This window comes from Coloeus monedula (assembly GCF_965178545.1).
Source record: "Coloeus monedula genome assembly, chromosome: 35".
Lineage (NCBI taxonomy): Eukaryota > Metazoa > Chordata > Aves > Passeriformes > Corvidae > Coloeus > Coloeus monedula.
This window is the reverse complement of record NC_138815.1, coordinates 3,077,076-3,094,961: the sequence shown is the minus strand read 5'-3', so window position 1 is coordinate 3,094,961 and position 17,886 is coordinate 3,077,076. Positions and strand designations below refer to the sequence as shown.

At 51.2% G+C, this 17,886-nt stretch overlaps 2 protein-coding genes across 2 annotated transcripts in view; one reads left to right on the top strand and one right to left on the bottom strand.

The window, feature by feature from the left end:
* Nucleotides 1-17,886, bottom strand: part of TMEM147 (transmembrane protein 147) — a 112,561-nt gene that overhangs the window by 4,547 nt on the left and 90,128 nt on the right. The window contains exons 2-5 of the mRNA XM_082299948.1: nt 10,226-10,399; nt 9,494-9,563; nt 8,532-8,597; nt 5,669-5,805 (exon numbers count right to left, since the gene is read on the bottom strand). Of these exons, the coding sequence (XP_082156074.1) occupies nt 5,669-5,805; nt 8,532-8,597; nt 9,494-9,563; nt 10,226-10,302 (350 nt within the window). The 5' untranslated portion in view covers nt 10,303-10,399. The remainder of the gene's footprint in view (nt 1-5,668; nt 5,806-8,531; nt 8,598-9,493; nt 9,564-10,225; nt 10,400-17,886) is intronic.
* APOC2 (apolipoprotein C2) lies at nt 13,384-17,776 on the top strand. The gene is made up of 4 exons (XM_082299887.1): nt 13,384-13,422; nt 14,707-14,778; nt 16,090-16,231; nt 17,612-17,776. The coding sequence occupies exons 2-4, from the start codon at nt 14,715-14,717 to the stop codon at nt 17,700-17,702; spliced, it is 297 nt and encodes a 98-aa protein (XP_082156013.1). The 5' UTR covers nt 13,384-13,422; nt 14,707-14,714; the 3' UTR covers nt 17,703-17,776.

Sequence of the window (17,886 nt, the reverse complement as noted above, 5' to 3'; positions counted from 1 at the left end):
GCCGTGAGCAGCTCGGCGCTGGCCCAGCCCAAACCCCCCCAAATTCACCCCAATATTCTCTTTTTTTCCCCAAAAAATCCACAAAAATTCCCAAAAAATTCCCAGAAAATTCCCCAAAATTCCCAAAAATTCCCCAAATTCCCCCAAATCCCCCAATATTCCCGTTTTCCCAAAAAAACCCCTCAAAAACCCCCTAAAAAAACCCCAAAAATTCAAAACAAATCTAAAAAAAAATTGCAAAAAAATTTTTTTTAAAATTCTAAAAAAATCCAAAAAAATCCTTTAAAAATCCCAAAAAATCCCCAAAAAACTCCAAAAAATTTACAAAAATTCCCCAAATTCCCCGAAATCCCCCAATATTCCTTTTTACCCAAAAAACCCTCAAAAATCCCCTAAAAACCCCCCAAAAATTCCAAAAAAAAATCTAAAAAAAAATCTCCAAAAATTCAAAAAAAATAAAAAAAAAATAAAAAAAAATCCAAAAAAATCCCAAAAAAATCCCAAAAAATCCCCAAAATCCCCCAAAGCCCCAAAAGCGCCGTTTTTGACCCCAAACCGCACCTGGCCGTGAGCAGCTCGGTGCTGGCCCAGCCCAAACCCCCCCAAATTCACCCCAATATTCTCTTTTTTTCCCCAAAAAATCCCCAAAAATTCCCAAAAAATTCCCAGAAAATTCCCCAAAATTCCCAAAAATTCCCCAAATTCCCCCAAATCCCCCAATATTCCCGTTTCCCCAAAAAACCCCTCAAAAATCCCCTAAAAAAAACCCAAAAATTCAAAACAAATCTAAAAAAAATTGCAAAAAAATTTTAAAACAATTCTAAAAAAATCCAAAAAAATCCTTTAAAAATCCCAAAAAATCCCCAAAAAACTCCAAAAAATTTACAAAAATTCCCCAAATTCCCCAAAATCCCCCAATATTCCTTTTTCCCCAAAAAAACCCTCAAAAATCCTATAAAAACCCCCCAAAAATTCCAAAAAAAATCTAAAAAAAATCCCCAAAAAGTCAAAAAAAATTCAAAAAAAATCCCAAAAAAATCCCAGAAAAATCAAAAAAAAATCCCAAAAAATCCCCAAAATCCCCCAAAGCCCCAAAAACGCCGTTTTTGGCCCCAAACCGCACCTGGCCGTGAGCAGCTCGGCGCTGGCCCAGCCCAAACCCCCCCAAATTCACCCCAATATTCTCTTTTTTCCCCCAAAAAATCCCCAAAAATTCCCAAAAAATTCCCAGAAAATTCCCCAAAATTCCCAAAAATTCCCCAAATTCCCCCAAATCCCCCAATATTCCCGATTTCCCAAAAAAAACCCCTCAAAAATCTCCTAAAAAACCCCCAAAAATTCAAAACAAATCTAAAAAAAATTGCAAAAAAATTAAAAAAAAATTCTAAAAAAATCCACAAAAAATCCTTTAAAAATCCCAAAAAATCCCCAAAAAACTCCAAAAAATTTACAAAAATTCCCCAAATTCCCCGAAATCCCCCAATATTCCTTTTTCCCCAAAAAACCCCTCAAAAATCCTATAAAAACCCCCCAAAAATTCCAAAAAAAATCTAAAAAAAATCCCCAAAAATTCAAAAAAAATCAAAAAAAAATTCAAAAAAATCCAAAAAAAATCTCAAAAAAATCCCCAAAAAATCCCAAAAAATCCCCAAAATCTCCCAAAGCCCCAAAAGCGCCGTTTTTGGCCCCAAAGCGCACCTGGCCGTGAGCAGCTCGGTGCTGGCCCAGCCCAAACCCCCCCAAATTCACCCCAATATTCTCTTTTTTCCCCCAAAAAATCCACAAAAATTCCCAAAAAATTCCCAGAAAATTCCCCAAAATTCCCAAAAATTCCCCAAATTCCCCCAAATCCCCCAATATTCCCGATTTCCCAAAAAAAACCCTCAAAACCCCCCTAAAAAAACCCAAAAAATTCAAAACAAATCTAAAAAAAATTGCAAAAAAATTTAAAACAATTCTAAAAAAGTTTTAAAAAAATCCTTTAAAAATCCCAAAAAATCCCCAAAAAACTCCAAAAAATTTACAAAAATTCCCCAAATTCCCCCAAATCCCCCAATATTCCTTTTTACCCAAAAAACCCTCAAAAATCCCCTAAAAAATCCTCAAAAATTAAAAAAAAATCTTAAAAAAATCCCCAAAAATTCAAAAAAAATCCAAAAAAAATTCAAAAAAAATCCCAAAAAATTCAAAAAAATCCCAAAAAATCCCCAAAATCCCCCAAAGCCCCAAAAGCGCCGTTTTTGGCCCCAAACCGCACCTGGCCGTGAGCAGCTCGGCGCTGGCCCAGCCCAAACCCCCCCAAATTCACCCCAATATTCTCTTTTTTTCCCCAAAAAATCCCCAAAAATTCCCAAAAAATTCCCAGAAAATTCCCCAAAATTCCCAAAAATTCCCCAAATTCCCCCAAATCCCCCAATATTCCCGATTTCCCCAAAAAAAACCCTCAAAAACCCCCTAAAAAAACCAAAAAAATTCAAAACAAATCTAAAAAAAAATTGCAAAAAAATTTTAAAGCAATTCTAAAAAAATCCACAAAAAATCCTTTAAAAATCCCAAAAAATCCCCAAAAAACTCCAAAAAATTTACAAAAATTCCCCAAATTCCCCCAAATCCCCCAATATTCCTTTTTCCCCAAAAAAACCCTCAAAAATCCTATAAAAACCTCCCAAAAATTCCAAAAAAAATCTAAAAAAAATCCCCAAAAATTCAAAAAAAATCCAAAAAAAATTCAAAAAAAATCAAAAAAAAATCCAAAAAAATCCCAAAAAAATCCCAAAAAATCCCCAAAATCTCCCAAAGCCCCAAAAGCGCCGTTTTTGGCCCCAAACCGCACCTGGCCGTGAGCAGCTCGGCGCTGGCCCAGCCCAAACCCCCCCAAATTCACCCCAATATTCTCTTTTTTTCCCCAAAAAATCCACAAAAATTCCCAAAAAATTCCCAGAAAATTCCCCAAAATTCCCAAAAATTCCCCAAATTCCCCCAAATCCCCCAATATTCCCGTTTCCCCAAAAAAACCCTCAAAAATCCCCTAAAAAAAACCCAAAAATTCAAAACAAATCTAAAAAAAATTGCAAAAAAATTTAAAACAATTCTAAAAAAATTTTAAAAAAATCCTTTAAAAATCCCAAAAAATCCCCAAAAAACTCCAAAAAATTTACAAAAATTCCCCAAATTCCCCCAAATCCCCCAATATTCCTTTTTCCCCAAAAAAACCCTCAAAAATCCCCTAAAAACCCCCCAAAAATTCCAAAAAAAATCTAAAAAAAATCCCCCAAAATTCCAAAAAAATCAAAAAAAAATTCAAAAAAATCCAAAAAAAATCCCAAAAAAATCCCAAAAAAAATCCCAAAAAATCCCCAAAATCCCCCAAAGCCCCAAAAGCGCCGTTTTTGGCCCCAAACCGCACCTGGCCGTGAGCAGCTCGGCGCTGGCCCAGCCCAAACCCCCCCATATTCACCCCAATATTCTCTTTTTTTTCCCCAAAAAATCCCCAAAAATTCCCAAAAAATTCCCAGAAAATTCCCCAAAATTCCCAAAAATTCCCCAAATTCCCCCAAATCCCCCAATATTCCCGTTTTCCCAAAAAAACCCCCTCAAAAACCCCCTAAAAAAACCCCAAAAATTCAAAACAAATCTAAAAAAAAATTGCAAAAAAATTTTTTTAAAAATTCTAAAAAAATCCAAAAAAATCCTTTAAAAATCCCAAAAAATCCCCCAAAAACTCCAAAAAATTTACAAAAATTCCCCAAATTCCCCCAAATCCCCCAATATTCCTTTTTCCTCAAAAAAACCCTCAAAAATCCCCTAAAAACCCCCCAAAAATTCCAAAAAAAATCTAAAAAAAATCCCCAAAAATTCCAAAAAAATCCAAAAAAAATTCAAAAAAAATCCAAAAAAAATCCCAAAAAATCCCCAAAAAATCCCAAAAAATCCCCAAAATCCCCCAAAGCCCCAAAAGCGCCGTTTTTGGCCCCAAACCGCACCTGGCCGTGAGCAGCTCGGCGCTGGCCCAGCCCAAACCCCCCCAAATTCACCCCAATATTCTCTTTTTTCCCCCAAAAAATCCACAAAAATTCCCAAAAAATTCCCAGAAAATTCCCCAAAATTTACAAAAATTCCCCAAATTTCCCCAAATCCCCCAATATTCCTTTTTCCCAAAAAACACCCTCAAAAATCCCCTAAAAAAACCCAAAAATTCAAAACAAATCTAAAAAAAAATTGCAAAAAAATTTTTTTTAAAATTCTAAAAAAATCCAAAAAAATCCTTTAAAAATCCCAAAAAATCCCCAAAAAACTCCAAAAAATTTACAAAAATTCCCCAAATTCCCCGAAATCCCCCAATATTCCTTTTCCCCAAAAAACCCTCAAAAATCCTATAAAAACCCCCCAAAAATTCCAAAAAAAATCTAAAAAAAATCCCCAAAAATTCAAAAAAAAATTCAAAAAAAATCAAAAAAAATCCCAAAAAAATCCCCAAAAAATCCCAAAAAATCCCCAAAACCCCCCAAAGCCCCAAAAGCGCCGTTTCTGGCCCCAAACCGCACCTGGCCGTGAGCAGCTCGGCGCTGGCCCAGCCCAAACCCCCCCAAATTCACCCCAATATTCTCTTTTTTTCCCCAAAAAATCCACAAAAATTCCCAAAAAATTCCCAGAAAATTCCCCAAAATTCCCAAAAATTCCCCAAATTCCCCCAAATCCCCCAATATTCCCGTTTCCCCAAAAAAACCCTCAAAAATCCCCTAAAAAAACCCAAAAAATTCAAAACAAATCTAAAAAAAATTGCAAAAAAAATTAAAAAAAATTCTAAAAAAATTTTTAAAAAATCCTTTAAAAATCCCAAAAAATCCCCAAAAAACTCCAAAAAATTTACAAAAATTCCCCAAATTCCCCCAAATCCCCCAATATTCCTTTTTACCCAAAAAACCCTCAAAAATCCTATAAAAACCCCCCAAAAATTCCAAAAAAAATCTAAAAAAAATCCCCAAAAATTCAAAAAAAATCCAAAAAAAATTCAAAAAAAATCCAAAAAAATCCCAAAAAAATCCCAAAAAATCCCCAAAATCCCCCAAAGCCCCAAAAGCGCCGTTTTTGGCCCCAAAGCGCACCTGGCCGTGAGCAGCTCGGCGCTGGCCCAGCCCAAACCCCCCCAAATTCACCCCAATATTCTCTTTTTTTCCCCAAAAAATCCACAAAAATTCCCAAAAAATTCCCAGAAAATTCCCCAAAATTCCCAAAAATTCCCCAAATTCCCCCAAATCCCCCAATATTCCCGTTTTCCAAGAAAAAAACCCTCAAAAACCCCCTAAAAAAACCCAAAAATTCAAAACAAATCTAAAAAAAATTGCAAAAACATTTTAAAACAATTCTAAAAAAATCCACAAAAAATCCTTCAAAAATCCCAAAAAATCCCCAAAAAACTCCAAAAAATTTACAAAAATTCCCCAAATTCCCCGAAATCCCCCAATATTCCTTTTTCCCCAAAAAAACCCTCAAAAATCCCCTAAAAACCCCCCAAAAATTCCAAAAAAAATCTAAAAAAAATCCCCAAAAATTCAAAAAAAATCCAAAAAAAATTCAAAAAAAATCCCAAAAAATCCCAAAAAAATCCCAAAAAATCCCCAAAATCTCCCAAAGCCCCAAAAGCGCCGTTTTTGACCCCAAAGCGCACCTGGCCGTGAGCAGCTCGGCGCTGGCCCAGCCCAGCGCGGCCACCAGGATGCGCAGCTCGCCCCTCCCCCCGCCCCGGCCCAGGGCCAGCTGCAGCCCCCCCAGATCGGCCACGTCCACGGTGGCGCGGAGGAACTCCTGCGGAGAGAGGGTTTGGGGTGAAAAACGGGGATTTCGGGAAAATCGGGGCTTGGGGGGAGAAACGGGGGTTTGGGGAAATCGGGGTTTGGGGGGAAAAACGGGGATTTTGGGAAATCAGGGGTTGGGGGGAGAAACGGGGGTTTTAGGAAATTCAGGGGTTTGGGGTGAGAAACGGTGGTTTTGGGAAAATCGGGGGTTTGGGGGGAGAAATGGGGGTTTTGGGGAAATTGGGGGTTTGGGGGGAAAAATGGGGATTTCGGGAAAATCGGGGGTTGGGGTGAAAAACGGGGGTTTGGGGAAAATCGGGGGTTTGGGAGGAAAAACGGCGGTTTTAGGAAAATTGGGGGTTGGGGGAGAAACGGGGGTTTGGGGAAAATCGGGGGTTTGGGAGGAAAAACGGGGGTTTTGGGAAAATTGGGGGTTGGGGTGAGAAACGGCGGTTTTGGGAAAATCAGGGGTTGGGGGGAAAAACGGGGGTTTGGGGAAAATCGGGGTTTGGGGGGAGAAACGGGGGTTTTGGGAAAATCGGGGGTTTGGGGGGAGAAATGGGGATTTCGGGAAAATCGGGGGTTGGGGTGAAAAACGGGGGTTTGGGGAAAATCGGGGGTTTGGGAGGAAAAACGGCGGTTTTAGGAAAATTGGGGGTTGGGGGAGAAACGGGGGTTTGGGGAAAATCGGGGGTTTGGGAGGAAAAACGGGGGTTTTGGGAAAATCGGGGGTTGGGGTGAGAAACGGCGGTTTTGGGAAAATCAGGGGTTGGGGGGAAAAACGGGGGTTTGGGGAAATTGGGGGTTTGGGGGGAAAAACGGGGATTTTGGGAAAATTCGGGGGTTTGGGGGGAAAAACGGCAGTTTTGGGAAAATCGGGGTTTGGGGTGAGAAACGGGGGTTTGGGGAAATCGGGGGTTTGGGGTGAGAAACGGTGGTTTTGGGAAAAATCGGGGTTTGGGGGGAGAAACGGGGGTTTGGGGAAATTGGGGGTTTGGGGGGAAAAACGGGGGTTTTGGGAAAATCGGGGGTTTGGGGGAAAAACGGCGGTTTTGGGAAAATTCGGGGGTTTGGGGGGAAAAACGGGGGTTTTGGGAAAATTCGGGGTTTGGGGGGAAATCGGGGGTTTGGGGAAATTGGGGGTTTGGGGGGAAAAACGGCGGTTTTGGGAAAATTCGGAGGTTGGGGTGAGAAATGGTGGTTTTGGGAAATTCAGGGGTTTGGGGGGAGAAATGGGGGTTTGGGGAAAATTCGAGGGTTTGGGGGAAAAACGGGGGTTTTGGGAAAATCGGGGGTTTGGGGGAAAAATGGGGGTTTGGGGAAAATTCGGGGGTTTGGGGGAAAAATGGGGATTTCAGGAAAATCGGGGGTTGGGGTGAAAAACGGGGGTTTTGGGAAAATCGGGGGTTTGGGGTGAGAAACGGGGATTTCGGGAAAATCGGGGGTTGGGGGGAAATCGGGGGTTTGGGGGGAAAAACGGGGGTTTTGGGAAATTCAGGGGTTTGGGGTGAGAAACGGCGGTTTTGGGAAAATCAGGGGTTGGGGTGAGAAACGGGGATTTCGGGAAAATCGGGGGTTTGGGGGAAAAACGGGGATTTCGGGAAAATCGGGGGTTTGGGGGGGAAAACGGGGATTTCGGGGCATTTTGGGATGAATTTGGGGAATTTTGAGAGGATTTTGGGGTGAATTCAGAGGGATTTGGGGAGGATTTTGAGGGGATTTTGGGGGACATTTTGGGGTGAATTTGGGGCATTTTGGGGTGAATTTGGGGAGGATTTTGAGGGAGGATTTTGGGGGTGATTTTGGGAGAATTTTGAGGGAATTTGGGGGGATTTTGGGGGCAATTTGAAGGGAATTTGGGGGATTTTGGGGAGGATTTTGAGGGGGATTTTGGGGTGAATTCAGGGGATTTTGGGGTGAATTTGGGGAGGATTTTGGGAGGATTTTGAGGGAGGATTTTGGGGTGAATTTGGGGAGGATTTTAAGGGGGATTTTGGGGTGAATTCAGGGGATTTTGGGGTGAATTTGGGGGGTGAATTTGGGGAAGATTTTGGGGAGGATTTTGGGAGGGTTTTGGGGTGAATTCGGGGCATTTTGGGGTGAATTTGGGGAGGATTTTGGGAGGGTTTGGGGGAGGATTTTGGGAGGATTTTGAGGGAATTTGGGGTGAATTCAGGGGATTTTGGGGTGAATTTGGGGAGGATTTGGGGGGGGATTTTGGGGTGAATTTGGGGAGGATTTTGGGAAGGTTTTGAGGGGGATTTTGGGGTGAATTCAGGGGATTTTGGGGGGGATTTTGGGGAGGATTTTGGGGAGGATTTTGGGGGGGGATTTTGGGAGGATTTTGAGGGGATTTTGGGGAGGATTTTAGGAGGGTTTTGAGGGGGATTTTGGGGTGAATTCAGGGGATTTTGGGGTGAATTTGGGGAGGATTTTGGGAGGGTTTTGAGGGAGAATTTTGAGGGGGATTTTGGGAGGGTTTTGGGGTGAATTTGGGGAGGATTTTGGGGTGAATTTGGGGAGGATTTTGGGAGGGTTTTGGGGAGGATTTTGAGGGGGATTTTGGGAGGGTTTTGGGGTGAATTTGGGGAGGATTTGGGGGGGGATTTTGGGGTGAATTTGGGGAGGATTTTGGGGTGAATTTGGGGAGGATTTTGGGAGGATTTTGGGAGGATTTTGAGGGGGATTTTGGGAGGGTTTTGGGGTGAATTCGGGGCATTTTGGGGCTCCACTCACCCCCACCAGGTCGTAGCCCCCCGAAGGCCCCTCCCAGGTGGGGAAAAAGGTGGCCAAGAACAGCATCTGTGGGGGAGGGGACAGGTGAGAGACCCCCAGGGGAGCCCAACCCCCCCCGGGGAATTTGGGGGGTCCCCGGTGGAGTTTTGGGGGTCCCGGGTGGATTTTGGGGTTCCCAGTTCAATTTTGGGAGGTTCCAGTTGGATTTTGGAGGTTCCCAGTTGGATTTTGGGGGATCCCAGTTGGATTTTGGGGGGTGCCAAGTGCATTTTGGGGGTTCCCAGTTGGATTTTGGGGGTTCCCAGTTCAATTTTGGGAGGTTCCAGTTGGATTTTGGGGGGTCCCAGTTGGATTTTGGAGGTTCCCAGTTGGATTTTGGGGGTTCCCAGTTGGATTTTGGGGGATCCCAGTTGGATTTTGGGGGTTCCCAGTTCAATTCTGGGGGTTCCCAGTTCAATTTTGGGGTTCCCAGTTGGAATTTGGGGGTTCCCAGTTGGATTTTGGGGGGTCCCAGTTGGATTTTGGGGGTTCCCAGTTGGATTTTGGGGGTTCCCAGTTCAATTTTAGGGGGTCCCAGTTGGATTTTGGGGGTTCCCAGTTGGATTTTGGGGGTTCCCAGTTCAATTTTGGGAGGTTCCAGTTGGATTTTGGAGGTTCCCAGTTGGATTTTGGAGGTTCCCAGTTGGATTTTGGGGGTTCCCAGTTGGATTTTGGGGGTCCCAGTTGGAATTTGGAGGTTCCCAGTTGGATTTTGGGGGTTCCCAGTTGGATTTTGGGGGTTCCCAGTTCAATTTTGGGGGTTCCCAGTTCAATTTTGGGGTTCCCAGTTCAATTTTGGGAGGTTCCCAGTTCAATTTTGGAAGTTCCCAGTTGGATTTTGGGGGTCCCAGTTGGATTTTGGGGGTTCCCAGTTCAATTTTGGGGCTCCCAGTTGGATTCTGGGGGTTCCCAGTATCCCCCACCTTTCCCAGTTGCACCAGTACGTAGGTGGCTCCGGCCTGGACGCAGCGCCAGAACGCGCTGTACTCGGACCTGCCCAGTACGGACCAGTATGAACCAGTATGGACCGGTACGGACCAGTACGGACCAGTATGAACCAGTATGGACCGGTACGGACCAGTACGGACCAGTACAGACCAGTACGGACCAGTACGGACCAGTATGGACCAGCACGGACCAGTATGGACCAGTACGGACCAGTACGGACCAGTACGGACCAGTACAAACCAGTATGGACCAGTACGGACCGGTACGGACCAGTACAAACCAGTACGGACCAGTATGGACCAGTTCATCCTCCAGTCCCGTCCCAGTCCCTCCCAGTATGAACCAGTTCATCCTCCCAGCCCCTCCCAGTCCATCCCAGTCCCTCCCAGTATCAACCACTATGAACCACTTCATGCTCCCAGTCCCTCCCAGTCTATCCCAGTATGAACCAGTTCATCATCCCAGTCCAAACCAGTGCCCCTAGACCCTCCCAGTCCATCCCAGTATGAACCAGTTCATCCTCCCAGTCCCTCCCAACCTCCTCCCAATCCCTCCCAGTCCCTCCCAGTCCCTCCCAGTGCCCCCCAATCCCCTCCCAGTCCCTCCCAGTCCCTCCCAGTCCTTCCCAGTGCCCCCCAACCTCCTCCCAGTCCCTCCCAGTCCCTCCCAGTCCCTCCCAGTCCCTCCCAGTGCCCCCAGTCCCTCACAGGCCGCTGCACTTGTAGGTGATGAAATAGGGGAAATACGCGAGGGCGAAGCAGTTGCCGAAGTGGAACAGGGTCATGGCGGCGCCACGCGCTCCCGGGCCGCTTCCCGGGGATGCTTTGGGGCAATTTCAGGGAATTTTTGGGGAATTTTTTGGGAATTTTGGGGGAATTTTTGGGAATTTTTTTCGGGAATTTTTTGGCGCTTTCCGGGTCCGGGCCCGGCGGCCGCGGGGGCTGACGGGAAGGTGCGCGAGCCCCGCCCACTTCCGCCGCCACTTCCGCCTGGCGGGCGGCGGCCAATCAGAGTGAGGCCACGCCCCCAGGGGGCGGGGTTATGGGACGAGGCCACGCCCACCTCGGGTGGGGGGGGATTTGGGGGGGGTCGGGGGGGATTTTGGGGTCCCTGAGGGGATTTTGGGGTCCCTGAGGGGGATTTGGGGGATTTGGGGGAAATTTTGGGGGTCCCTGAGGGTTCCTGGGGGGGATTTTGGGGTTCTTGGGGGGGATTTTGGGGTCCCTGTGGAGGATTTGGGGAAATTTTGGGGGTCCCTGAGGGTTCTTGGGGGGATTTTGGGGTCCCTGAGGGGGATTTGGGGATTCCTGGGGGGGATTTTGGGGTCCCTGTGGAGGATTTTGGGGTCTGGGGGGAATTTTGGGGGTCCCTGAGGGGATTTTGGGGAATTTGGGGGAAATTTTGGGGGTCCCTGAGGGTTCCTGGGGGGAATTTTGGGGGTCCTGGGGGGAGGATTTGGGGACCCTGGGTGGGATTTTGGGGTCTTTGAGGGGATTTTGGGTTTCCTTAGGGGGTTTTGGGGTCCCTGAGGGGGATTTTGGGGTCTCTGGGGGGGATTTTGGGGTCCCTGGGGGGGATTTTGGGGGTCCCTGGGGGTCCTTGAGGGGATTTTGGGGTCCCGGGGGAGGATTTTGGGGTGGATTTTGGGGTTCTTGGGGGGGATTTGGGGGAAATTTTGGGGGTCCCTGAGGGTTCCTGGGGGGGATTTTGGGGGTCCCTGAGGGGATTTGGGGGGGATTTTGGGGTTCTTGGGGGGGATTTTGGGGTCCCTGTGGAGGATTTTGGGGTCTGGGGGGGATTTTGGGGTCCCTGAGGGGATTTTGGGGGATTTGGGGGAAATTTTGGGGGTCCCTGAGGGTTCCTGGGGGGGATTTTGGGGTCCCTGAGGGGATTTTGGGGTCCCTGTGGAGGATTTTGGGGTCCCTGTGGAGGATTTGGGGAAATTTTGGGGGTCCCTGAGGGTTCCTGGGGGGGATTTGAGGGTCCCTGGGGGGGATTTGGGGGGAATTTTGGGGTTCTTGGGGAGGATTTTGGGGTCCCTGAGGGAGATTTGGGGATTCCTGGGGGGGATTTTGGGGTCCCTGTGGAGGATTTTGGGGTCTGGGGGGGATTTTGGGGGTCCCTGAGGGTTCCTGGGGGGAATTTTGGGGGTCCTGGGGGGAGGATTTGGGGTCCCTGAGGGGATTTTGGGGTCCCTGAGGGGATTTTGGGGAATTTGGGGGAAATTTTGGGGGTGCCTGAGGGGATTTGGGGGGAATTTTGGGGTTCTTGGGGAGGATTTTGGGGTCCCTGAGGGAGATTTGGGGATTCCTGGGGGGGATTTTGGGGTCCCTGTGGAGGATTTTGGGGTCTGGGGGGGATTTTGGGGTCCCTGAGAGGATTTTGGGGGATTTGGGGGAAATTTTGGGGGTCCCTGAGGGTTCCTGGGGGGAATTTTGGGGGTCCTGGGGGGAGGATTTGGGGACCCTGGGTGGGATTTTGGGGTCTTTGAGGGGATTTTGGGGTTCCTTAGAGGTTTTTGGGGTCCCTGTGGAGGATTTTGGGTTTCCTTAGGGGGTTTTGGGGTCCCTGAGGGGGATTTTGGGGTCCCTGGGGGGGATTTTGGGGTGGATTTTGGGGTTCTTGGGGGGGATTTGGGGGTCCCTGTGGAGGATTTTGGGGTCTGGGGGGAATTTTGGGGGTCCCTGAGGGGATTTTGGGGGATTTGGGGGAAATTTTGGGGGTCCCTGAGGGTTCCTGGGGGGAATTTTGGGGGTCCTGGGGGGAGGATTTTGGGGTCCCTGAGAGGATTTTGGGGGATTTGGGGGAAATTTTGGGGGTCCCTGAGGGTTCCTGGGGGGAATTTTGGGGGTCCTGGGGGGAGGATTTGGGGTCCCTGAGGGGATTTTGGGGTCCCTGAGGGGATTTTGGGGAATTTGGGGGAAATTTTGGGGGTCCCTGAGGGTTCCTGGGGGGGATTTTGGGGTTCTTGGGGGGGGATTTTGGGGTCCCTGTGGAGGATTTGGGGAAATTTTGGGGGTCCCTGAGGGTTCCTGGGGGGGATTTTGGGGTCTGGGGGGAATTTTGGGGGTCCCTGAGGGGATTTGGGGGGATATTTTGGGGGTCCCTGAGGGTTCCTGGGTGGGATTTTGGGGTCCCTGAGGGGATTTTGGGTTTCCTTAGGGGGTTTTGGGGTCCCTGAGGGGGATTTGGGGTCTCTGGGGGGGATTTTGGGGTCCTTGAGGGGATTTGGGGGTCCCTGGGGAGGATTTTGGGGTCCTTGAGGGGATTTGGGGGTCCCTGGGGAGGATTTTGGGGTCCCTGGGGGGGATTTTGGGGTCTCTGGGGGAGATTTTGGGGGGATTTTGGGGTCTCTGAGGGGGATTTGGAGGAGATTTTGGGGGGATTTTGGGGTCCCCGAGGGGATTTTGGGGGGATTTGGGGTCTCTGGGGGGGATTTGGGGGTCCCTGGGGGGGATTTGGGGGCCCTTGAGGGGATTTTGGGGCTCCTTAGAGGTTTTTGGGGTCCCTGTGGAGGATTTTGGGGTCTCTGGGGGAGATTTTGGGGGGATTTTGGGGGGATTTGGGGTCTCTGGGGGAGATTTTGGGGTGGATTTGGGGGTCCCGGGGGAGGATTTTGGGGGTCTCTGGGGGGATTTTGGGGAGATTTGGGGTGGATTTTGGGGGGATTTTGGGGTCTCTGGGGGGGATTTTGGGGTCTCTGGGGGGGATTTTGGGGTCTCGCCCTCCCCCCGCCCCCCATTTCTCACGGCGGGGCCCCTCCCCCGCCCCTCCCCCCCCCGTGCCCCTCCCCCCCCCGTGCCCCTCCCCCCCCCGCTGTTTACCCGGACTTTGCCCCCCCCCACCCCATAAATGGTGCGGTCCAGGGGGGGGGAGGGGATTCGGGGAGCGGCCGCTACCAACGGTGGGTGCGGGGGGGGGACGCCCCCAAATCCGGGGGGAATTGGGGAATTGGGGAGGGGGTTTTGGGGGAAAATCCTGGGATTTGGGGGGTTTAGGGGGTCCTGAAGGGATTTTGGGGGAGAAAACCCCGATTTTGGGGGTCCATGAGGGGATTTTGGGGAGAAAAATGCCGATTTGGGGGGTCTCTGAAGGGATTTTGGGGAGAAAACCCCGATTTTGAGGGTCTCTGAAGGGATTTTGGGGAGAAAACCCCGATTTTGAGGGTCTCTGAAGGGATTTTGGGGGTTCCTGAAGGGGTTTTGGGGGAAAAATCCCCGATTTTGGGGGTCTCTGAAGGCATTTTGGGGGGAAAGCCTCGATTTTGGGGGGGAAAAGGCCGATTTTGGGGGGGGGGAAAGCCCCGATTTTGGGGGTTCCTGAAGGGGTTTTGGGGGAAAAATCCCCGATTTTGGGGGTCCCTGGGTGGGACTTGGGAATGGGGAAATTGGGGAGGGGATTTTGGGGTAAATTCCTGTATTTTGGGGGGGTTTTGGGGGTCCCTGAAGGGATTTGGGGGGGGAAACCCCCGATTTTGGTGTTCCTGAAGGGATTTTGGGGAGAAAATGCCCATTTTTGGGGTCCTGAAGAAATTTTGGGGGAAACCCCCCCGATTTTGGAGGTTCCTGAAGGGATTTTGGGGGGAAAATCGCCGATTTTGGGGGAGAAAATGCCGATTTTGGAGGTTCCTGAAAGGATTTTGGGGAGAAAGCCCCGATTTTGGGGGAGAAAGCCCCGATTTTGGGGGGAAAACCCCGATTTTGGGGGGTCTCTGGGTGGGACTTGGGAATCGGGAAATTGGGGAGGGGATTTTGGGGTAAAATGCTGGATTTTGGAGGGGTTTTGGGGGTTTCTGAAGGGATTTTGGGGGGAAAACCCCGATTTTGGGGGTCCCTGAAGGGATTTGGGGGGGAAATCCCCGATTTTGGGGGTCCCTGGGTGGGATTTTGGGGAGAAAACCCCGATTTTGGGGGAGAGAACCCCGATTTTGGGGTCCCTGAAGAGATTTTTGGGGAGGAAACTCCGATTTTGGTGTCCCTGAAGGAATTTTGGGGGAAAAATCCCCGATTTGGGGGGTTCCTGAAGGGATTTTTGGGGAGAAAACCCCGATTTTGGCGGAGAAAACGCCGATTTTGGGGGGAAAAATCCCCGATTTTGGGGGTCCCTGGGTGGGACTTGGGAATGGGGAAATTGGGGAGGGGTTTTTGGGGTAAATTCCTGGATTTTGGGGGGTTTTTGGGGTCCCCAGGACGCAGCATGGCCCGGGCCCCCCCCGGGCTGATGGGGGCGCTGCTGCTGCTGCTGCTGCTGCTGTGCTCGGGTGAGACCCCCCCTCATTTTGGGGAGAAAACCCCCGATTTTGGGCCACCCCGACCCCCTCCCAGCGCCCCCAAATCCCCCGAAATCCCCCCCCAAAAGCCCCCGAGCTCCCCGAAATCCCCCTGAATTCCCTCCAAAATCTCTCAAATCCCCCCAAAACCCCCCCGATTTCCCCCCCAAATCCCCCTGAATTCCACCCAAATTCCCCCAATCTGCTCCCAAATCCCCGTGATCTCCCCCAAAATCCCCCCAAATTTCCCCAAACCCCCCAATCTCCCCTTAAATCCTCCCAAATCCCCCTAAACCGCCCCAAATCCCTCCCAAATCCCCCCAAACCCCCCCGATCTCCCCCCAAATCCCCCCAAACCCCCAAAATCTCCCCCCAATTTCCCCCAAATCCCCCCGATTTTCCCCCAAATCCCTCTGATCTTCCCCAAAATCCCCCCAAATTTCCCCAAACCCCCCAAATCGCCCCCAAACCCCCCCGACCTCCCCCAAATCCCCAAAATCTCCCTCCAATCTCCTCCTAAATTCCCCAAAATCCCCCCAATTTCCCCCCAAACCCCCCCGATCTCCCCCCAAATCCCCCCGATTTTCCCCCAAATTCCCCCGATCTCCCCCCAAACCCCCAAAATCTCCCCCCAAATCCCCCCGATTTTCCCCCAAATCCCCCTGATCTTCCCCAAAATCACCCCAAATTTCCCCAAACCCCCCAAATCCCCCCCAAATCCCCTCGACCTCCCCCCAAACCCCCAAAATCTCCCCCCAAGCTCCTCCTAAATTCCCCCAAATCCCCCCAATTTCCCCCAAATCCCCCCGATCTCCCCCCAAATCCCTCTGATCTTCCCCAAAATCCCCCCGAATTTCCCCAATCCCCCCCCAAATCCCCCCGACCTCCCCCGAAACCCCCAAAATCTCCCTCCAATCTCCTCCTAAATTCCCCAAAATCCCCCCAAATCCCCCCAAATTCCCCCGATCTCCCCCCAAACCCCCCCGATCTCCCCCCAAATCCCCCCAAATCTCCCCGATTTTCCCCCAAATCCCCCCCAAATCCCCCCGATCTCCCCCTAAATCCCCCCAAATCCCCCCGATTTTCCCCCAAATCCCCCAAATCCCCCCCAAACCCCCCCCGATCTCCCCCCAAATCCCCCCAAAACCCCCCCAAACCCCCCCCAAATCCCCCCAAATTTCCCCAAACCCCCCAAATCCCCCCCAAATCCCCCCGATCTCCCCCCAAATCCCCCCGATTTTCCCCCAAATCCCCCCGATCTCCCCCCAAATCCCCCCCAACCCTCTCCCCCTCCCCCCGCAGCCGCCAGCGCCGCCCCCCCCACGCCGCCCCCGCCCCCCCCGGGCCCCCTGACGCAGCTCCGGGGCTACCTGGGCCAGGTGGGCTCGGCCGCCGGGACCCTCCTGGGGAGGCTCGACCTCCCCTCGACGCAGCAGCGGATCCGGTAAGGACCCCCCCCCAAAAATAATCCACCCCCAAAGCCCCAAATCCGGGGGGTTCTGCCCAAAAAATTCCTCCAGGGACCCCCCCAAACCCTCAAATCCGGGGGTTTTTACCCAAAAATCCCTCCTGGGACCCCCCCAAACCCCCAAATCCGGGGGGTTCTACCCAAAAATCCCTCCAGGGACCCCCCCAAAGCCCCAAATCCGGGGGTTTTTACCCAAAAATCTCTCCTGGGACACCCCCAAACCCTCAAATCCGGGGGTTTTTACCCAAAAATCCCTCCTGGGACACCCCCAAAGCCCCAAATCCGGGGGTTTTTACCCAAAAATCCCCCCTGGGACCCCCCCAAAACCTCCAAATCCGGGGGTTTTTACCCAAAAATCCCCCCTGGGACCCCCCCAAAACCCCCAAATCCGGGGGTTTCTACCCAAAAATCCCTCCTGGGACCCCCCCAAACCCCCAAATCCGGGGGGTTCTACCCAAAAATCCCTTCAGGGACACCCCCAGAGCCCCAAATCCGGGGGTTTCTCCCCAAAAACTCCTTCAGGGACCCTCAAAATCTGAGTTTTCTCCCCCTAAAAACCCCCCCGACCCCCCCAGTGCCCCCCAAACCCCCCCAAATCCCCCCCAAACCCCTCCAGTGCCCCCCAAATCCCCCCCAGTGCCCCCCAAACCCCCTCCAGTGCCCCCCAAATCCCCCCCAGTGCCCCCAAACCCCCCCCAGTGCCCCCCAAACCCCCCCCAGTGCCCCCAAACCCCCCCCAGTGCCCCCCAAACCCCCCCCAGTGCCCCCCAAATCCCTCCAGTGCCCCCCAAATCCCCCCCAGTGCCCCCAAACCCCCCCCAGTGCCCCCCAAACCCCCCCCAGTGCCCCCCAAATCCCTCCAGTGCCCCCCAAATCCCTCCAGGGACCCCCAAATCCCCCCCAAACCCCCCCAGTGCCCCCCAAATCCCCCCCAAATCCCCTCCAGTGCCCCCCAACCCCTCCCAGTGCCCCCCAAACCCCTCCAGGGACCCCCAAATCCCCCCCAAATCCCCTCCCAGTGCCCCCCAAACCCCCCCAGTGGCCCCCAACCCCCCCCCAGTGCCCCCAAACCCCCCCAGTGCCCCCAAACCCCTCCAGGGACCCCCAAATCCCCCCCAAACCCCCCCCAGTGCCCCCAAATCCCCTCCAGTGCCCCCCAAACCCCTCCCAGTACCCCCCAAACCTCCCCCAGTGCCCCCAACCCCCCCCCAAATCCCCCCAGTGCCCCCCCAAACCCCCCCAGTGCCCCCCAAACCCCCTCAAATCCCCCCCAAACCCCCCCAGTGCCCCCCAAACCCCCCCAAACCCCCCCAAATCCCCCCAGTGCCCCCCAAAATGCCGCCCTTGCCCCCCCAGGACCGCGTACGAGCAGGGGGCCACGGCCGTGGTCACCTACACCGGGATCCTGACGGACCAGCTGTACCACTGGTGGCAGGGGGAGCAGTGACCCCCTCCCCAAAAACGGGGGGCGACGGGGGACCCCCCCAGGGGGCCGCCCCCACCCCCCCAATAAAGGCGGCGGCCACGGGGGGCTCGGTCTCGGGGGGCGTCGGTGGTCTTGGGGTAAAGGTGGGGAGGAGAAAGGGAAGGAAAGGGGGAAATGCACCCCAAAGTGGGGGAAATACACCCCA

Bases quoted from the DNA above. Each gene is read 5' to 3' on its own strand.
- APOC2 (XM_082299887.1), top strand. From the start codon at position 14,715: ATGGCCCGGGCCCCCCCCGGGCTGATGGGGGCGCTGCTGCTGCTGCTG. The intron at 14,779-16,089 runs GTGAGACCCCCC...CTCCCCCCGCAG, and splicing joins GCTGCTGCTGCTGTGCTCGG to CCGCCAGCGCCGCCCCCCCC. The intron at 16,232-17,611 runs GTAAGGACCCCC...TTGCCCCCCCAG, and splicing joins TCGACGCAGCAGCGGATCCG to GACCGCGTACGAGCAGGGGG.